At 43.9% G+C, this 19,182-nt stretch overlaps 1 protein-coding gene across 1 annotated transcript; it reads right to left on the reverse strand.

Annotated features, from left to right (window-relative positions):
* Positions 1-1,929: 1,929 nt before the first annotated feature.
* On the reverse strand, positions 1,930-18,679 carry zbtb40 (zinc finger and BTB domain containing 40). Its single transcript, XM_018750697.2, has 19 exons — positions 18,572-18,679; positions 16,851-17,424; positions 16,252-16,287; positions 15,819-15,952; positions 14,592-14,805; positions 13,597-13,742; positions 12,509-12,731; positions 12,047-12,180; positions 9,398-9,596; positions 9,032-9,165; positions 8,209-8,374; positions 7,256-7,612; positions 6,490-6,696; positions 6,183-6,347; positions 5,111-5,325; positions 3,899-4,058; positions 3,238-3,321; positions 2,902-3,128; positions 1,930-2,607 (listed from the first exon to the last, which is right to left on the reverse strand). The coding sequence occupies exons 2-19, from the start codon at positions 17,416-17,418 to the stop codon at positions 2,428-2,430; spliced, it is 3,549 nt and encodes a 1,182-aa protein (XP_018606213.2). The 5' UTR covers positions 17,419-17,424; positions 18,572-18,679; the 3' UTR covers positions 1,930-2,427.
* Between the last annotated feature and the right edge of the window lie 503 nt (positions 18,680-19,182).

Consider the following 19,182-nt stretch of genomic DNA (forward strand, 5'->3'; position numbering starts at 1 on the left):
AGTGGTCAGAAAAAGGTGTCCTCATAAGTTTAATGGTTTTAGTATGTGGTCAGTATGTACATGTTCAAAGAACTGTACTTAGGAAGACCTGTGACATCATCATGGGCTCCATGCCACAGTGTAGTCCAGGTTTAGATCTGCATCTCCAGATGTAGTTGCTTGCTCACTCACACTATATTATTAATGTGACCTTGTTATACAGTGCTGTGTGATGACACCTTTTTCAATTTTTTTTAAATTTTGCAAGTGTTTAGTGACTAGATTTTCCTGTAAACTCCAAGGCAAACAGGTGGGATACTTTTGAGTACAGTCAGCTGCTAGTGTAGTGGTTAGAACTGCTGCCTTTAAACCCCAACGTCATAGGTTTGATTTTCACCTCCAGCTGTAATACCCTTGAGCAAGGTACTTGCCCTAAATTGCTCCAGTAAAAAATACCCAGTTGTATAAATGGATAAATAATTGTAGGTAGCTTAAAATTGTAAGTTGCTTTGTAGAAAAGTATCAGCTAAATGAATAAATGTAGAGAAGGGAAAAGCCTAGATCCAGATTCTTTAATATAGGAGCAATGTCTAAAGTGTTTCAAGAGAGGCCTGAATGAGCTGCTGTGAACATATTTCTTTGGCTGCTGAATGACTAAAACCCTGTGAAAGTACAGTTGTGCTTTCTGGTTGGCCATATTGTGTGGGCAGGTACATTATATCCTCTTAAAGTGACAATATGACTGCAACACTGAACACCTCAAAGAAAACTTCTCTGGGCCCATACTTCGCTCAGAATCGAAGACCCCCCCACACACAAACACCTTTTCAAAAGCCTTGAGTGTGCTGTTTACAGCTGTTACCCACACTCCTTAAATTGTTTTACCCCCCTGCTGGTCCTTCCATCCCTTTAGAGCTCTGTACCAAACTGTACAACACTACCTCTTCATGTGTTCAGTCACAAACCTGACAATAACAAATGACAAGTCTCCCAGTGCTTCTCCAAGCACATTGCTGTCACAGCCCTATCCTGAACACACATCCACTACAACATTTGAGTATCCACCACTACCTCAAACCACATTCTACGCAGCTTTTGGTCCAGGTGAGGGTCACATCTTGCCTGGTCTCCTGCCATCAAGCCTCTACAGTTGAGGAAAAATGCTGTGGTATGAATTGCGTGTGCCTGCCTCCTAATGCCAAAGCATTCTGTCACCTGGGGGGAAAAAACAGCTGCTAAATGTATAAAGGCAAAAACTGCATCCTCGACGGGGGTAAAAATGTATGTGTATGTTAGACTATAGATGTGGCTTCAGTATAAAATGACTTTGCAAAATCTTTACAACTACATGTTCTACCACTTTCTGTCACGGGTGTAGTGGCACCTTGTGGTATAACCATGAAACACACTGTGAGAACATGCTAACCTTTCCAACAAGTCTCGGTGGACTGCTGCTTCCTGCAAAGATTTAGCAGCACACAATTAGGCGTTACCAAAAGATCTGCTAATACCAAGACTTAGTCACACAGCTGGTGTACAGTGTATATTTTTAGTTACTGCCCTGGCTGATGCCTACATTATGTCTCAACCATGAGATACATACATTGTGATCCTGGCAGTTGGTAGAGAAGGTTGCTGGACTTCTGACCACTCCAAGAAGATGGAGAGGTTTGGTGAGCTTCTGAACAAACCCAGAACCTGATGGACAGACCTGACAAGCTTAGAGGTGTGCTTTACTGCAGAAAATGTAGTAAAAATAATACAGCATACTTCTCTCCAGCCAAGCCGCATAGGCATTAATGATAGTGTTCAGAAGCTGGTAAGCAGCTTCAGCAAACTCCAGACCACTTCCAGAAGAGCTTCTGACCATTCACAGTGATACGTGTGACCCAAAAGTCTGAATCACAGGGTTTGTTCTGATGACCTCATTGTCACATTATATGAAAACATGAACACATTTATAACCATCATGAAGAAAAAATTTAATTGCTGGTTTTATTTCATGGTCTCATGAAAGGGAAGTAACAATTATACTGACTCTAATAGAGAAATATGAACAAATGATTTCTGGTATGAAGGTTTGACACCAAAGACAAGTAATATGGCAGCTGACACACATGGTTCTTCCTATACGGAAGTGAGATAAAGCTGCCAGATCTTACTGAAAAGAATCAGCAGCCTCAAATGTTAACTTGCATAATGTAGTATTGTGGAAAAAAGAATGAAATCTGAGGCTTTTTGCCCATAGCCTTGTACTGGTCATAAGTGCTATTTACTATAGATACTGATCAGGTCAACAGGACAAGCTATAGTGGGAGGTCAATTCATCAGTGGACAATGGCTACATGGGCTAAAGTGGCAGGACTGCAACTGATCTCCAGAGAGAAAGCAGAGACAGCGGGAGGTGTCCCCAGCAGCGTGCAGCACTGGGGTGGAAACCAGCAAGCATCACTGATTCTCCCCACAGATGAAGGTGATGGTACCATCCAGCAGGTCTTCCATATTGACTGCTACAATCTCGGACCCGGTGCCTGCACTCTCAGAGTCCGCTAGTGCAACGTACACCTGCGACTGATCCAAGGTAATCACCTGCTCTGGCCCATCAGGGCTCTCCTCAGTCTGGATGACCTAAACAGATGAGAGACATACACTTCATGCACATTGTGTCCAGACTGCATTTGAGTAGGAGCAAGGAAGACCTTCAGTTACATGTAAAATGTATAATGACTCTTAATAGGAGCTCTCATACGAAGCAATTTACACCGCTTCACATTGTTGAGGACTACCTGTAACAGTTCAGAAGTTGGTACTGAGTGACAGTGGTCTGACATTGTCCTTCCCTGTATGATGGACAATATCTGCAAAGCAGCCCCAAAGAACCCTGACACACTTCCACAGAAGAATGATGCCAAGGCTGGTTACCATTTGTGAAGGAGCGCTCTGGGGGTTGTCGGACAGGCCCTCCTGGTGGTGTGACAGGAAGTGATCCTGCAGCTCCAGCTGTGAGGAGAACAGGAGTTCGCAGTGCGCGCAGCTAAACATGTCCCCCTCCTGGTTTAAGTGCTGCGTGCAGACGTGTAGCTGCATTTCTGCTCTTGTGGCGTATGAGCTGGGGCAGTATGGACACTGGGAGAGATGCAGCTCTTCCCCTATGTGCGCACACACACACACACACACACACAGGATCAGGTGTTTGAGGCTACTGGGACATCGCAATGATCTCTATATTATGCTACCAAAGCCTTTCATTCCACTTACCTGAGTGCTTTTCTTTCTTATGATCCTCAAGTTCCTGGAGCTCAGGAAAGGTGTCCTTGCATTCCTCACATTCGAAGATTCCCTCTGCAGGAGACAGCACACACACACACACAACAAGCAGTGGGCAATGGAGCATAAGAATTTCATGTGTGAGGCACCAGTGTTACCCACTGTGCTACCATGTCACCTGAGAGCAATATATATTGAGAAAACACCGGTTATTTAAATGAGAAGAAAAGGGAAAAGAAAGGGCACACAAGAGTGTCACAGATAAGTGATACTGAACATGGGTAATGCCTGGATTTATTGGTGTCCAGACTATTTCTGATATAGTTCTGTTGTATCTGAATTTCTCCCTATCTAAAAAAATTAAAGCGGGAATTTGCATGTTTGTGGCACAAAGATGGATAAACCTTTAATGTCTCAGGAACTATCTTCCCCTTTAGATCAATGGAAACCGAGTTAATTTTTTTAAAAAAATCAATCTTATAAACAGACTTTCAGTAATAAATCATAATTGCTACTCAAAGGAAGCTTGTGTACTTTTTCTTATTAAAAGATACACATCTTAGTCTCATATAGTCACAGATTAGCCGGAGAGGACAAGCTTTGCGAAGCATTTCGGTAACAACGATGCTGGTGCTGAGGCGACAGGACCCACCTGGGTGCTCGTGCTTCTGGTGCTTGAGCAGGCTGCTGTTGCTAGGAAAGGCCCTGCTGCAGGCTGGACACTGGACAAATGACCTGAGCGTGCGGCTGCCCTGGCCGGCAAACACTTCAGGGTGGGTGATGCGGTTGTGGTACCACAGACCTGAGAGTTGCTGTGCGGCACGACAACAAATGACACAGCGTTGAGCGCACGAACAGGGAAAACTAGCTGGACGACACGTCTCTCTAATTGACGTGTTTTTCTTAATCAAACCGAAATGACTACTTAGTTGACGTTTTTAATCCGTCTTACTCTACAGGTTTTGTCTATTAATATAGTTGTAATAAGCACTACACTTTTTATCACAGGTAGTCTAGTCAATTTAGGATAGGGTCTGTTCTGATGACCTCGTTGTCAAGTTCATACCCCCCCATACTATATAAACCATAAAGATACATAAACAATTAACATGCATGAATGCTACATTGTACAATACAGCCTGTTATATTTTTCAGAAATTTCAAGCATTATTCACATTAAAACTAATAAAGAAGAATAATAAAAACTAAAATACTATATTTTAACGCGCCACTATTATCGCCACTTTCATTTCTAAGTCTGCTTTCTTTCACATTTTCTTTTCTGCACCATCAGAATAGAAGCACTTTCACTTGCTAGCCAGTCTAAAAAAAAAAAAAAAAAAGTAACTTGAATGGAATCACAAATAGAGCGTTCTGTATATAGAATATTTTTCTAAATAAAATAGTCACCGACAGACACACTGAGTCAATAACTAATATGGTGTCGTGCAGCAGCTGATAGAGTACGAGTGCTCGTAAGTCGCATAAGTTATACATCAAGGACTACCTGTAGCTTGAACTCATAATACTAACTTTAGAATTCAAGAAATGTATTGGCTTTTGTACAGTACGTGAGCTCCTTTTGCTCCTCCGCTGCAACGAGCTTTACGCTGCAAGTTGCTTTGGGGAAACGTGTCGGCTAAATTGATAAATCTAATTCAGCACTGCATTAACAAAATTCTGTCGGTGTGACACTTGGGATAATTCAATAAAACTGCCAAGTGACATTTGCACACTTGCAAAGATGCACTTTGTCTACCGAACTGAGGCCAGATTCACTGAAAACGTCCAAAATAACACTTCAGCATGTTCCTTTTGAGACTCCATTCCACCGTGGTGCTTCCTCTGAGGGAGTGACCTTCACCTGGTAGGCCTTGTGACATATCTTGCAGTTGTAGGGCTTCCCACCAACATGCGTGATCACGTGTTTCTCCAGCAGGGCACTACTGTTGAAGATCTTGCTGCACATGTTGCACTGGTGGTACTCTTTGGGATGACACTCCTGGATGTGCTTTCTGTGTTCCTCAAGAGAAGAGAAGCTCATCCGGCACTTCTGACAGTCATGGGGGTCAGAAATATCTGTACAAATGGAGATGTACGGTGGATCAGACAACAGGAACATTGTAATGATGTCTTCCCATCAGTCTGCTGATGAATGTTGCATGTGTTCTTTCAAGTTAATAACAAATAATATATCTACAGATAACATATAATAAAACAAACAAAAATCATGCAACAGGCTGTTGCTCTGTCCATGTTGCATCCTGCCTCATGTCCTGTGTTTTCAGCTTAGGCTCTGGAATACAGTGACCCTGCATAGAATGAGTAATTGATGAAAATGTAATAAAGTGTGGGGGGTGCGGTGGCACAGTGGCGCAGTGGGTTGGGCCACAGTCCTGCTCTCTGGTGGGTCTGGGGTTCGAGTCCCGCTTGGGGTGCCTTGCGGCGGACTGGCGTCCCATCCTGGGTGTGTCCCCTTCCCCCCTCCGGCCTTACGCCCTGTGTTACTGGGTAGGCTCCGTGACCCTGTATGGGACGAGCGGTTCTGAAAATGTGTGTGTGTGTAATAAAGTGTTTCAAAAAATGTTTTAATTCATTGCAGTTTTATCTGAGAATTTCCAAAATGTAGCCTGTGAATGAATCAAAGGATGTCTGTATTAACAAGGCCTTTACTGACTGGGACACAGTGCTTGGACTTACAAACAAATGAGCTACTCTGAGACTTCTTGTTCCAACTGTGCTTGCTAGTCGAGGACCTAGCATGTAAAGGAGCCAGTTTTTAAGCACCAGTAGTCGCTACAGGCAGAGGAAACCTCAACGGCCCAGAAGAAACAGGATCACGACTCATTTTCATTGTGTAATGTAAGGAGGTGGAAAGAGTATGTCGGGTGGTCAAAGGAATGGCTGCGATACGCGTGACTTGATGGAGTACTCACTGTGGAATGTGTGCAGGTGAACTGACAGCCCATTGGCCTGGCTGAAGCCCTTTCCACACTCCCTGCAGACGTAGGGCTTGTCACCGGTGTGCGTGCGGACGTGACGAGTCAGCTCAATAGACTGGGCAAACACGGCCTCGCAGTACTGGCACGCATACATCTTACCTGCAAGTGCATTGACACACCATCATTACCTTCATACCACACATGGCTGCCCAGGTGACCTCATCATCATAAAGAGAATGAAGTAGCTGCTCAGCTCCTCTGAGGTGTTCTAGCTCCTCCTGCACGCTGCAGAGGGCAGTACCTTCAGAATGCTTCTTCTTGCTGTGATAGGAGAGTGCGGCGGCTTGGCTGAAACTCATGTCACAGTGTTTGCAGCGGAAGGGGCGCTCGCCAGTGTGCAGCCGCTGATGATTCTTCAGCGAAGAGTTGGCTGCGAACTTGGCGCCACACTCTTCGCACGAGTACGGTTTCTCATCAAAGTGGTCGGTGCGCTTGTGGTACAACATGCCTGTGACATACCGGCCAAAACAATAAACGGAAAGGTGACTGAACGGCACCTGGAACATATGGACTGCAGTCTAAAGACACGTTTCAGGTGGACTGCGCGCTCTAAATGTTTTCATGCGCTTCGCAAAGTAGGACTGTTTATTATTACAAACCATTGTATATACAGTCACTCAAATTTTTTATATAATAGGCTTAATTATGAATTTTTAATTTGATTGTTACTTAAGAGTGAGAGAAAAAAAAAAAAAAAAAAATCAACTTCCGATCAGTAAGGGGGTGGTTTGTAAGTACGGGTTGTACGTATGTCAGACGTTCGTAACTCAGGGACTGCCTGTAGTGTGTGTACGTGTGTGTTACGCTGCTCTACTATACAGAAGCGTGTGACTGCAGGGAGTCTAGTGCACTGTATCTAACTGCAAGTCACTCTGGGTAAAGATGGCAGCTAAATATCAGATGATCTTGGCACGTTGCTTCTGAGAAAAGCTTCGGCTAAATTAATAAATGTACAGTATGTCTGCAGAGTGCAAAGGCGCAAAGTTCATGGGGAAAATCTCACTGACCGGATGGATGAGCAAAGGTCTTGCCGCAAAGATCGCATGCCACCAGCTCCTGCTTTCTCTTCTTCTTGCGGGGTGGGCCCTCGTGTGCCTCGGCCAGGTGCTGCTGCAGAGCAAGGGGGGTGGCCAGTTCCAGGGAGCAGTGGGGGCAATGCTGGCTTGCCTCCTGCGAGAGTCGACACCGCTTACGGTGCACCTCCATGCGGCAGCGGAAAGCAAAAGCCTTTCCGCACCACTGGCAGAAGCACTGCTTCACTGCTGCCTGCTTCCCGCTCTTTTTCATCTGCTGTTCGTCACTTGCCTCAAACTCCTCCACAGGAAAGCCCTCAGCACTGCTTTTCAGGAGTGTGGTCTCCTTCCCTGAGAACACCAGCAGGCGTTAACGGAAGGCCGAGGCTGTTTTAACCAAGCTCTAACAATCGCAACCAATAATACATTTACGTTTATCCATTTAGCTGCCGCTTTTCTCCAAAGCGACTTACAAGGTTAATCTGCCTACAGTTACTTACCTATTAATACAGCTGGGTAATTTTACTGGAGCAATTTTAGGGTAAGTACCTTACTCAAGGGTACTACAGCCAGAGGTGGGGATCGAACCCGCAACCTCCGCAAACACCTGATTTGACACCCCACCACTTGTGGTTGTCCCCGAATTTAAAATGACAACAAAGGAACTCACTTCGAAAAAAAGTTCCAGATATCCTGCACAGCAAGCGAAAGGTTAACGGCAGATCATTCAGAGCCGCTTCCGAAAATGGCAAGGCCGCTACAGTGAGACTATCTAGCTAGGGGACTATTTTGAAGGTGACTGCCTCGACGTTGCATTACATCATTGTAAGAAATTTTTAACAATATGTCCATTCAGCATATTTTTCGATCCCACTTCGTATAAGGATACAGCTCCATTAGCATTTTGCACAGGCATGAAAGGAACAGGGATTCGGGGAATGGCTCACCAGCTTGCTTCATGTCATGAAATAATGGATGAAGCAGTGGGAGGACTTGCTGGTTGAGGGCGAGGAGCCTGCAAAACGGCTGCGCTGGGAGTGACTGCTCCAGCACCCGGCTCAGGATGTCCGCCATTGTCAAGTTCTCGCCCTGGCTCTTGCAGGTGCTGAGGAACTGGGAAATTACAAATTATGTTGCCGGTTGAAACCCAAACTGTAAACAACCTCGTTGCACTTCCAGTCTGTATTATTCTGAGCCCTTCCCACAATTACTTGCGTCCCCGGTATTATACCACAGTACAGTTTATCCTCATCCTCAACTAATAGGAAGAAAGGGATCCACTCATTCGATTGACCAGTCATTCCAGCGTATCATATACACCCTTCCCTCATATAACAGGGTCTCATACAATGAAAAACCACTACAATGGTGCAGGAAAATACGTATCCTTTTTTCACAGAATTGGATTTTTGTTCAGTAAAATAACATTTTTGCCTGTTGTGTGGTCATTTTACATACACAACTCTTTTTTTTTTTTTGTTCTGCAAGGCCCACAGGCAACATGTTTCTTCCATAACAGAACGGAACATAATTTCCGTTTCCTACTTCCTGTCACGCTGACCATCTCAACCAACCACAACACTGATTATGATAAATCTAAGTCAAAATCAAAACTGAAGATTCAGCTTTCAGAAATAAATACCAACTATTAAAGTAACTATTACATTAACTATTAATATTAAAGTAAATAACAAGGAAATATGTGAACTAAATTATATAAATCATATAAACAGCTTTTATAGCATATATACCGCCTCCTCATTGGCATACCTCAGTAACTCCCTCAGTTTGTCCTTCTGCAGTCTGAATGCCAGCTTCCAGGTCTGCAATGGTCTCTGTGACTTGCAGGACTAGGGCCTTGTGCTTAAGCAGCAGGTCCACATGGAGACCCTCTGGGTCCATTGCTGAAAGGCAGGCCTGAGGTATGTCACTGACATCATACAGCTTGGAGGAAATCAAAAACACTCTGACAGCACTGCTCACACTGGTCCAACTTTACCTAAGAGTAGCTACAGTACTAAGATGACATTTGTGCATGTTTATCAACTCCTGGGTTCAAAGCTGTACTTTATAAGCATCACCTGAATCTATAGCAGCCTCTATAAAGAGCCAATGCTGTATGGTTTCGAGACGCACCTGCATAGACGAGCTTCTGCACTCCTGGCTGTTCCCGGACTTCCTGGATGAGGGACTCCAGCGAGGGGTCCCGGGCCCCTGCCATAAACAGCATTCTCCACACGGAGAGAACTGAAATGGCACTGCCCTGCAGAGCAGCTGACAGTAGTTTATCCACAACCTGGGCACCAGCAGCCTGCTGCAGCAAGGCTTCGGCACACTGGTGGACGAAAAGGCCGAGAGAGAAGACAGGTAACTCACTGAGCCTACGGGCAATTCCGAGAAAACACACCGAGAACACAAAAACACGGACACACTGGGAGCAAATGGGTAATACCTCTTTAGGACTTACTTCTCCCCTGATCTTGTGCTTGATGAATGTGTACATTTCCGTTATGTTTAATAACATTTTGTTTAATAATGGAAAGCCTATATGCAGCTACTCGTATAATTTATACTGTTTCATATGGTGGAATGTGACAAATTAACTGTGCTCAAGAATCATGTCTGCATCCAAATCTTTCCTTCTGTTTATGTAATACACCTCTTTTTTTATTGTTCTCAGAGATATATGCTCTCCAAGTCATCCTCCAAGTCATGCTCTCCAAATTCAACCCACTCTCCGAATCTGAAATCTCCAACCTCCTGATATCACAGAGAGCCACCACCTGCTTGCCTGATCTGATCCCATCGTCACTCCTACAGAACATCTCCTCGCAACTCTCCACCTTCATCTCTAAGATCATCAACTCCTCGCTCTCCTCTGGCTGCTTCCCATTTGCCCTCAAAACTGCTCTCATATCACCTCTGTTAAAGAAACCCTCCCTGGATCCCAATTCAGTCCAAAACTACAGACCAGCCTCCCTCCTCTCCTTCCTGCCTAAAACTCTAGAGTGGGTAGCCTATGATCAACCATCTGAATTCCTCACCCGGAACCACCGCCTCGATGGATATCAGTCTGGTTTTAAAGTTGGTCACTCCACGGAGACGGCACTCCTGGCAGTGTCTGATGCTCAGCAGTCAGCTAGAGCCGCCTCCCTCTCCTTGGTCCTCATCCTCCTCGATCTGTCTGCAGCATTTGGCACTGTCAACCACACTCTCCTCTCTTAGTCAGCTTGGGATCAAAGAAGCGGCACTAATATGGTTTGAGTCCTACCTATCTGACAGATCTTATCAAGTGATCTGGCAGAGCTCCCGTTCTTCTCCTCTGCCTCTCTCAACCGGTGTCCGGCAGGACTCGGTACTGGGTCCTCTTTTCTTCTCGATCTACACCTCCTCCCTTGGCCCGGTCATAGCCTTCCATGGATTCAAATACCACTGATACGCTGATGATACCCAGCTCTTTCTCTCCTTTCCACCTGGAGCACCAGACATTTCTGCACACATTGCTGCCTTCCTGTCAGACATCTCTGCATGGATGTCTGATCACCACCTCCAGCTCAACCTCCCCAAAACAGAGATTCTTCACCTCCCAGCTGGCCTGTCCTGATCATGATCTATCGATCAAACTGGACAACTCACTCATTTTGTCTACCTCCTCGGCTTTGAGTCTGGAAGTAAAGATTGACTCAAGCCTATCTTTCTTTCAGCACATCAAAGCAACAACCCAGACCTGCAGATATATCCTGCATAATATCCGGGGGATCCGTCCTTATCTCACAACTGACTCTCCACAACTACTTGTCCAGGCCATGATGACATCACACCTAGACTACTGCAACTCTCTCTTGTGTGGCCTTCCTACTGTCATCAAACCTCTGCAGCTGATACAGAATGCTGCTGCACGAGTTGTGTTTGACTTGTCAAAGGGTTCCCATGTATCTCCTCTACTCGCTTCTCTGCACTGGCTTCCTATAGCTGCCCGGATCAAATTTAAGACCCTGGTTATTGGCTACAAACGCATCAACAGAACTGCTCCTAGCTATTTACAAGACTTCATCATCCGCTACACCCCAACCAGACCCCTTCGCTCATCTACCTCTGCCCGCTTGGTGGTGCCATGTACAAAAAGTAAAGCATGGAGGTCCTCGGCTCTGGCTCCACTGTGGTGGAACGACCTCTCCCTCTCACTCAGAACTGCTGAAACTCTGTCCACATTTAAGAAGGGTCTGACAACTCACTTCTTCCAGACTTACTTCACCCATGATCTCTCAAGCTCACGTATGTTGTAAATGTTCATGCACTGTAACTATGATCATTCTCAGATAAACCTTTACACAGCTGCTACTCCTGAACATATTTTTTTAAAAAATTGTAGGAAGGTGATCAGGAATAGTCTTCTCGGAGTTTTATGTACCTACTCGTGCGATGAACATTGATGCATGAAGTGGATAGAAACAAAGTAAGTTTATTTAGGAATCACGTCTGCAGCTATGTCTCTCTTTCTCCTAATGTAATGCACAAATTGTATTTCTCTGAGATGTACGTCGCTTTGGAGAAAAGCATCTGCTAAATGAATAAATGTAAATGTAACACAGAAAAAGCACAACACAACAAAAACTCACAAAATGTAGTAACAACATAGGTGCGGTGTCAAAAGCACAGTTACACACAGAGTGTAAGGTATTGCAGGGACAGCAAAGTTCACACAGACTGGTTTTCTAGCTGTCATTTGTTACTGACAGCAGGGGGGAAAACACTGCTTTGTGTATGAATGAAAATGTCTACTACCTCTTTCTCCTTAGAGGGGAAACCTGCCATGGTTTTCAGGCACTGCAGGAGAGGCTGGGGGTCAGAGACTGCCTCCAAAATCCTGCTATGGTACCTTTTTAATAGCTCAGATTCGTCTGCTTCCTGGCAAAGACCTAGCAATAAATATGTCAGTTTCAACCCTTTCACGATGATGACAAATTTGTATGTAACTGCATTCATGGTGCAAAAAAGTATATTTTAAAAAAAAAAAAAAAAAAAAAAACAGAAGCAGTGGACAGGCTTTATGAAAACAATAACAAAACAAATAAAATCTCTCTAGCTCTTTCTACACTTTTTGCAGAAAGTGTCAAAAACACATGAAGAAAGCATTCTGACTACAGCCACAGTTTTGAGTCACTTTCACAGTTGTAATTCATCACATTTTATGCACTAAAAGTTGTACACTGATGATTCACAGAAGTTTCCTGAGGGTATTTATACCTGTTGGCTTTGCTTCAAGGGGTTCCTGGGGGTCTGTGTGCACCAGAAGTTTCTGTAGGGCAGGAGAGCTGTCCTGGATCATGCGTAGAAGTGTCAACAAGCCATTTAGGGCTGTGTCTTTTGCAACACCTTTGTTGCTGCCCCCCTCTGCCTCCTTGACCCGAGCTATAAGACGCTTGGCCACCTCCCTGGGGGTCCCGCTTCTGCAGCACTCGGACACCATCTGTAGGCGGAGGTCAACAGGTCAACCTACGATCACAAATGATCCTTGGACTTCCATTGTTATTCGTCAGGCCACACCCGTTGATGTGTTAATGGAGCACAGCAACCACAAACATGTTTTGGCAACAAAGCCTTCATTTGTACTTGAATAGCCAAAACACACTTAATGATTGTGGGTAATTGATTCCTTGATGTTTGCATGTGACACATTTTCTAAAATATTTTGGAGCTGAACACGTTTAGTCTTCTTGTAGATGTTTCTATGATGTTGCACATATCCCAGACATCACAACCTAGCATGAAGACTTTTAGTTAAGTCAAAGTCAAAGTGACTTTATTGTCATTTCAACCATATGCAGCTCGTATAGTCAGTTTATGCACCAAATGTTTACTTGTACAAAGAAAGTATTCCAAATCTTAAGACATTTTACGAAGAATGTGTTATATAAACACTTGGAACCTTACCAGACAGAGGAATACATACTTTAAGTAGTATCTTTCAACTGCAACACAATCACTCATAACTACAGAGGATGCACAAAGTAGAAACAAAGGCTAAGGAAGCAAACTTCACTGTTATTTACCTGTATTCATATGTTTTTTACAACAAACCCTGATTACTGGAGCAAAATCTACTTTGAGGGATTAGATATTTTAGCAGAATTTTTACTTCCTGGGCACCGGAACCACCTGCAGTTTTTCTCCACTTAAATAACATGTACTGTTATTGGCATTTTGTCTTCATTACAAATTTTTACCTTACGAGCTGTACTCAAGGAACAAATTCTGCTGTTATGCAAAATTACAATTGTGCAGATGGTGTCCAACCCCCCTCAGTCCCGACTGAGCATAAGGGCTGCTCCTACCTCCCTGGTGTACTCCTCCATGGAGCTTCTTGCAGCTGTGGCCAGCCTATCGGCCAGAGTGTCCACTTCAGAGAGGGCACTGACTAGTTTCTCTGCATTCCCAAGTAGCAGGTGGGCAAACGGAGACCTGGCCTCACCAGTCAGGCCTGTCAACCCAAAAAAAAAAAAGAAAAAGCTTAGACGGTGAGGAAAACTGCCAAGAGGAACCCAAAATCATGAGGTGATGTTCTCAGAGAAAATCCCTTGAATAGCTTTTAGGGACCAAGGGTCCACAAGTAACTGTGGAGTAAGATATTTGTGCCCTCTGCTAATAACATTGCTAGCCAGACACAGAACACTATTTAATCCGGGTTCTCAGTCTTTGGAAGTGGACTCTATAGTTCCTTTAAATATTACACTTAATTGAAAATGTCAAATGTATGATTTTGGAGTCACTTTTTTCAACAGGGGAACAATGTCAGATTTCTCATGTATGCTATTCCACCACTCAACAGCAAAACTGTTCCAGAAAATTATTGGCTCTCGTGCAAAACTTGAAAAATAACAATAAAATGGGCGGCATGGTGGCACAGCAAGTAGCGCTGCTGTCTCACAGTGCCTGGGTGGTGTGACAGGACGTGGGTTCGATCCCTGCTCAGTCTGTGTGGAGTTTGCATGTTCTCCCTTTGTGTGGGCTTCCTGCGGGTGCTCTGGTTTCCTCCCACCATCCAAATACATGCTGTCCAGGTTCACTCATAGTGTGTGAGTGACAGAGAGAGTGTGTTCCACTGATGTACGGATGAGTGACCCAGTGTAAGTAGTGTATCTAGCAGTGTAAGTCACTGCGGTGAATTAAGGTATGTGGGCTGATAACACTGCATAGAGTTCACTCGAAGACACATTGGACAAAAGCATCTACTAAATAAATAAATATAAATGGAAAAAAAAAAAAACAATGAGAATGAATGAAAAAAGAACTGAACTTCAGAGTTGTGGTAAAGTCTGTTCCTACGTACCTTCTTGCCCCACAGGGCTCTCATCCTGGTGCTCTGAAACCTGCACACTGTGCCTTTGCAGCACCGGAATAAGCTCCGGGTAGCGCTCTTTCAGCAGGTCTAGTATGGAAAAGACTGTGTAGGCCGAAAGGCACTTTCTGTCCATCACCATGTTCAGGAGCTTGCGGATTACACTCGGCCCATCTGACTCTTCTCTACAGCAGTCTAAAATAACCTTGGAGGGGAAAAAGACAGAGCAGTGGGAGTTGAACCAATACTTAGGTGACACAGACAGTGGAGGAGCGAATGCCATTCTGGTATATCACAGTCAAGAGATAGGGACAGAAAAGAAAAGGGACAAGAGCCCCATACAGCTGTGTGATGCACAGTACAGAACAGATTCAATCCATCTTCTTCTGGCACCAGTACTTTGCTTCTCAGTCTTGGTCCCTCAGTGGTGGAATGAACTCCCTCTGTCCCTTAAGAGTCGCTGAAGCCTTAATATCTTCTGTATCTAAGCCCTCTATCAGTGCTGAAATGCACTTTGTGTTGACGCTGAGGAAAGCGTATGCTGAATGCTTAAATGAAATTTGTAGCAGCATTTCTAGCCATTCATCACGTTGTTATCCTAACAACAACGCATCACAGGACGGGTCTCAAGATTCTGACAGCTACTCTGGCTCTCGCTTTTATGTTTTTATAACAGTTTTGGCATTTTTGGACTTTTTGGCTCAATACAGATGCCCGATAACAGGTCCATTCCCCTTTACGGAGTCTGCAGCGAAAAAGGGTGTAGAACATACTATGAGATGGTAAGACATAAGATTACAGGACATATATTTCCATATTATATTTCTAACCCCTTCAATATTTACAATTATTCACCCATTTATACAGAAAGGTAATTTTTACTGTATCAATTCAGGATAGATACCTTGCTCAAGGGTACTGTAGTGGACCCTTATGGCACATGCTGCCGCATAATACCAAGTTTTAGAAAACTATAAGCATGCAGATATTGGCTAAATTATTTAAATCATACAACTAGCTTGTGTGACATTTATACCTTTATAGTAGTGTAAATAAGTGTGCGTGCCGTTACAGTGTGAACATATAGGCCGTGATCTCGTGAACTTCATTTCTTTACATCATAAACATTTGTGAGCTAAATCATCACAAAGGGAATGGGATTAACTTAAATGATGTTGAACAATGATCAAGTACTTTTATATAATTAAACATCGTCACCTGTCTTTCGACAGCAGAAATGCCCTCCCACATCTGTACAGCTTTCACCCAAAGATGGACATCCCCAACGATCTCAACAATCTTCTCTCTGCTTTGGGACAAGAACTCCAAGTCCTTGCTCTCAGTTGAAAAGTCTGAGAGGAGAATCAACACAGTAACAAGCATAAAGACCCAACACCTTTGTCACACTCTAACCAGTAGTTATCTAGTACACAGAACAATCAAAGGGGGAGTTCATTGTTCATTTCTTTTCTTGTCTGATGCTTTTCTCCTAAGCAACGTACAAAGTTCTACCTACTTAAACGGTTGGGTAATTTTTACTGGAGCAATTCCAAGTACCTTGCTCAAAGGTACTTACAGCAGAAGGTGGGATTTGAACCTGCACCCTTCAAGTCCAAATAATTCTCCCACCTGGGCTTTTTATAGCACTTACCAAGGCCTGTGTCCATAACTTGGTCCGTTGCTCTATCTGTTTTGGGAAGAAATTTACATTTCCATAAGCTAAAAAAAGAAACATTACTTGTTTTTATCTCAAAATAATGTATTTCAGTTTTTGCTACTGTTTTTCTGAATAGTCACTACATTTATCATTCATTACTGATGCTATTTGTAACAATGGAGGGTCATTGCAGGGGCCCAGAGCTTAGAGCATGAGACTGTATTCACCCTAGATGGGATGCCCGTCCACTGCAGGGTAATCACATGCGCTAAGGGCAATTCAGAGTCTGCAGTCTGCACATTTATATCAGCAGTTCTGTCTTTCTATACACATTCCCAGCCTGATTTTTCTTTATTAACAGAACAAAACCAGGTCATAATAAGAAAGAGAGAGAATAAAAACATTTATGTGGACGCCGAATGCTGTAGTGTTAGTGTATTCAAAGTCTTTTTTCAACAGGCAAAATAATATGAGGACTAAAAAAAAAAAAAAAAAAAGTAAAATTTCCCCTTTATGTACACCATTGAAAAATTTAATGACATCACTATTTTCAATGGCAAAAAGTACAAATTAAATTATGAGGCCTGACTCACCTGCTTTCTCCAAACATTCAGTGCGAGTCTTTGCATCAGGAGGCTCCTGAGGGCAGGCGTCCAAGCTGCTGCTGGGTGTCTGCTCCTCTTTTTGGGGTCCTCTTGTTTCTACCACCTGCCTGGACTCCGCCACCCTGACGCCAGCAAGAACAGGCTCATTTTCCAGTCTTGGGTTCCCAGAGACTGGGGATTTTGTTGATGCAACCACCGGTGGTCTCATGAGACTAGTGAGGATGTTCTTGCAGCTGACGGCCACATCGAACATCTGCAGGCTGTCCGCAACTGCAATGACCCGGGTGAAGTTGTGTTTGCCCGGCGGAAGCCTGCCTGTGTAGACCATCTCCAGCAGGCTGGCGAACTCCTGAGCGCTGACCACGGAGGTGTCAATAGAGATGCTATCAGAGCCTTCTAACAAAGACTTGAAGAGCAGGCTGGAAGCTGCCAGCACCAGCTTGTGGGCACGGTAAGGCGTGTCGCCCACCAGGATGGTGCAATCGCAGAAGCGTCCCTCCTTGCGCAACGTGTGCAGCTGCTGCATGAACTGTCGGCCGTAGTTGGGCAGCTCCATGGGCACCTGCACGGCACAGAAGAGACAACGCTGACGCACCGAGGAGCGGCCCGGGGTCGTCGGGAAACGGGGGGCAGAGGGGGGCAGAGGGGGGACCCCGTTGCGGCACCAAGTCACCTTACGCTCACATTCCATCATTCTCAGATGCTTTCCCCCAAAAACACTCAGAACGATGAGCTCGTATTTAGGTGTCACCTATCCAAGACTACTTAAAATGAGACACGCTGCAGTAAATGCCCTGTACTAGTCTCGTGCATTTATTTAGCAGAGCAATGTAACACACACACACACACACACACACACACACACACACACACTGGACTATTCAGAGTCACCAACCCACTTAAAACACATCCCTTCAGACTATGTTAGGAATAATTCTCTGGATGAGTCTCGAATGTTTCACAGCAAGGCCTGTAGCAGCAAGTGAAGTCAGTACTTTGAAAGAAATCCAAGATTAACATATCCACTGGTGAACTTTCCTAGGATAAATAATAAGGTAATTCAATAACTAAGAACATGTTTCCGCATGGTAACCTTCCTGCTAACCGCGAGCTAACAACTTACATCATCATGTATGTATTGTATATATATTTCCCTTCGTTTCATGACGCTCTACAACGATAAAGCCAATATAATCACAATGACATTCAAAGAAAGTGGTCCTGGACATTCGCTTTTGAGAAGTATTTTTTTTTATTCATTAGGACAAACAAACAGGTGTGGATACATCATCATGCCATGGCTGCCATCACTTAGCTATAGCCTAAACCGGCTGGTAAACCTGGAGTCAGTAGTTATATACAAGTCAGTCGGAATAATAATTCATCAACTTCGGAGTGTAAGAGTAGCTACAAAAGCCGCATCTGATCACCCTTTGCTTTGAAAGGGAGGAAATGCTGCTTAAATTAATCCATTCCAACATCACGAGAAAGCTCAGCTGCAGTTAAATAATAACATTATTATTGTTATGTTATTGTTAAACCGTCGGAGTCGTCTAATACTGGTTTGACTGAGGAAAACTTCATGTCCCAAAGCAAAGGCCGCAACCAATCATGCCCAGATAATTCCCTAAATACCACCCTGAACAAAAATACATCCAGCCACTCGCACACTTCTTCCACTATACTGCAGTAATCCCAACTCGCTTTACCTTGATTCTTATTCAAATAATCCAGGTCTTTATTTAAACCCCAGCGGTGGACAAAAATGATGACGGACAATAAAGATTCTGCATTTTGAACATGGCCGACTCTTTCTTCGCAAGAACGGAGCAGCTGCGCACGCTCGGATGTAGTCACGTGATCAGAGACCGCGTCATGTGGAACAGGAAGGCTATATGTCAAAACTGGCAAATTTGGCTTAATGCGGGGTTTTATCAGTTCGATGTCACGGCAATAAAAAAAAACTGTGCAAAAGTGTGTGTGTGTTAATTTACACATTTGGTCGTTATAGCTGAAAAACTCAATTAGCTGCCGGTGTTTTTATTTAAATAAAAGAAATTCTTTACTATTACAGTACTGAAATTGAACAAAAATCGCAGCAAACAAAACGGTAAACACTGACACACTGACAGGGTACACAAAATTTTAAAAATTCGTATACAATTTAGTTCTCTTCAAAGTTACTGGAGAGCAATGTAGTACTGATTTACTGCTTGACATAACCTTGAGGAATAGATTTTTGTCATGCTAAATTCACTTTTTAAACGCAGTATCGCCAGTCTGAATGATGACCCTACACGTTTTTTATAACCTGTTTTTT

The sequence above is a fragment of the Scleropages formosus genome, chromosome 16, assembly GCF_900964775.1.
Source record: "Scleropages formosus chromosome 16, fSclFor1.1, whole genome shotgun sequence".
NCBI lineage: Eukaryota > Metazoa > Chordata > Actinopteri > Osteoglossiformes > Osteoglossidae > Scleropages > Scleropages formosus.

Bases quoted from the DNA above. Each gene is read 5' to 3' on its own strand.
- zbtb40 (XM_018750697.2), bottom strand. From the start codon at position 17,418: ATGGAGCTGCCCAACTACGGCCGACAGTTCATGCAGCAGCTGCACACG. The intron at 7,613-8,208 runs GTGAGCCATTCC...TGGTGTTCTCAG, and splicing joins TCATGACATGAAGCAAGCTG to GGAAGGAGACCACACTCCTG. The intron at 5,326-6,182 runs GTGAGTACTCCA...CCATTTGTACAG, and splicing joins TCACCTGCACACATTCCACA to ATATTTCTGACCCCCATGAC.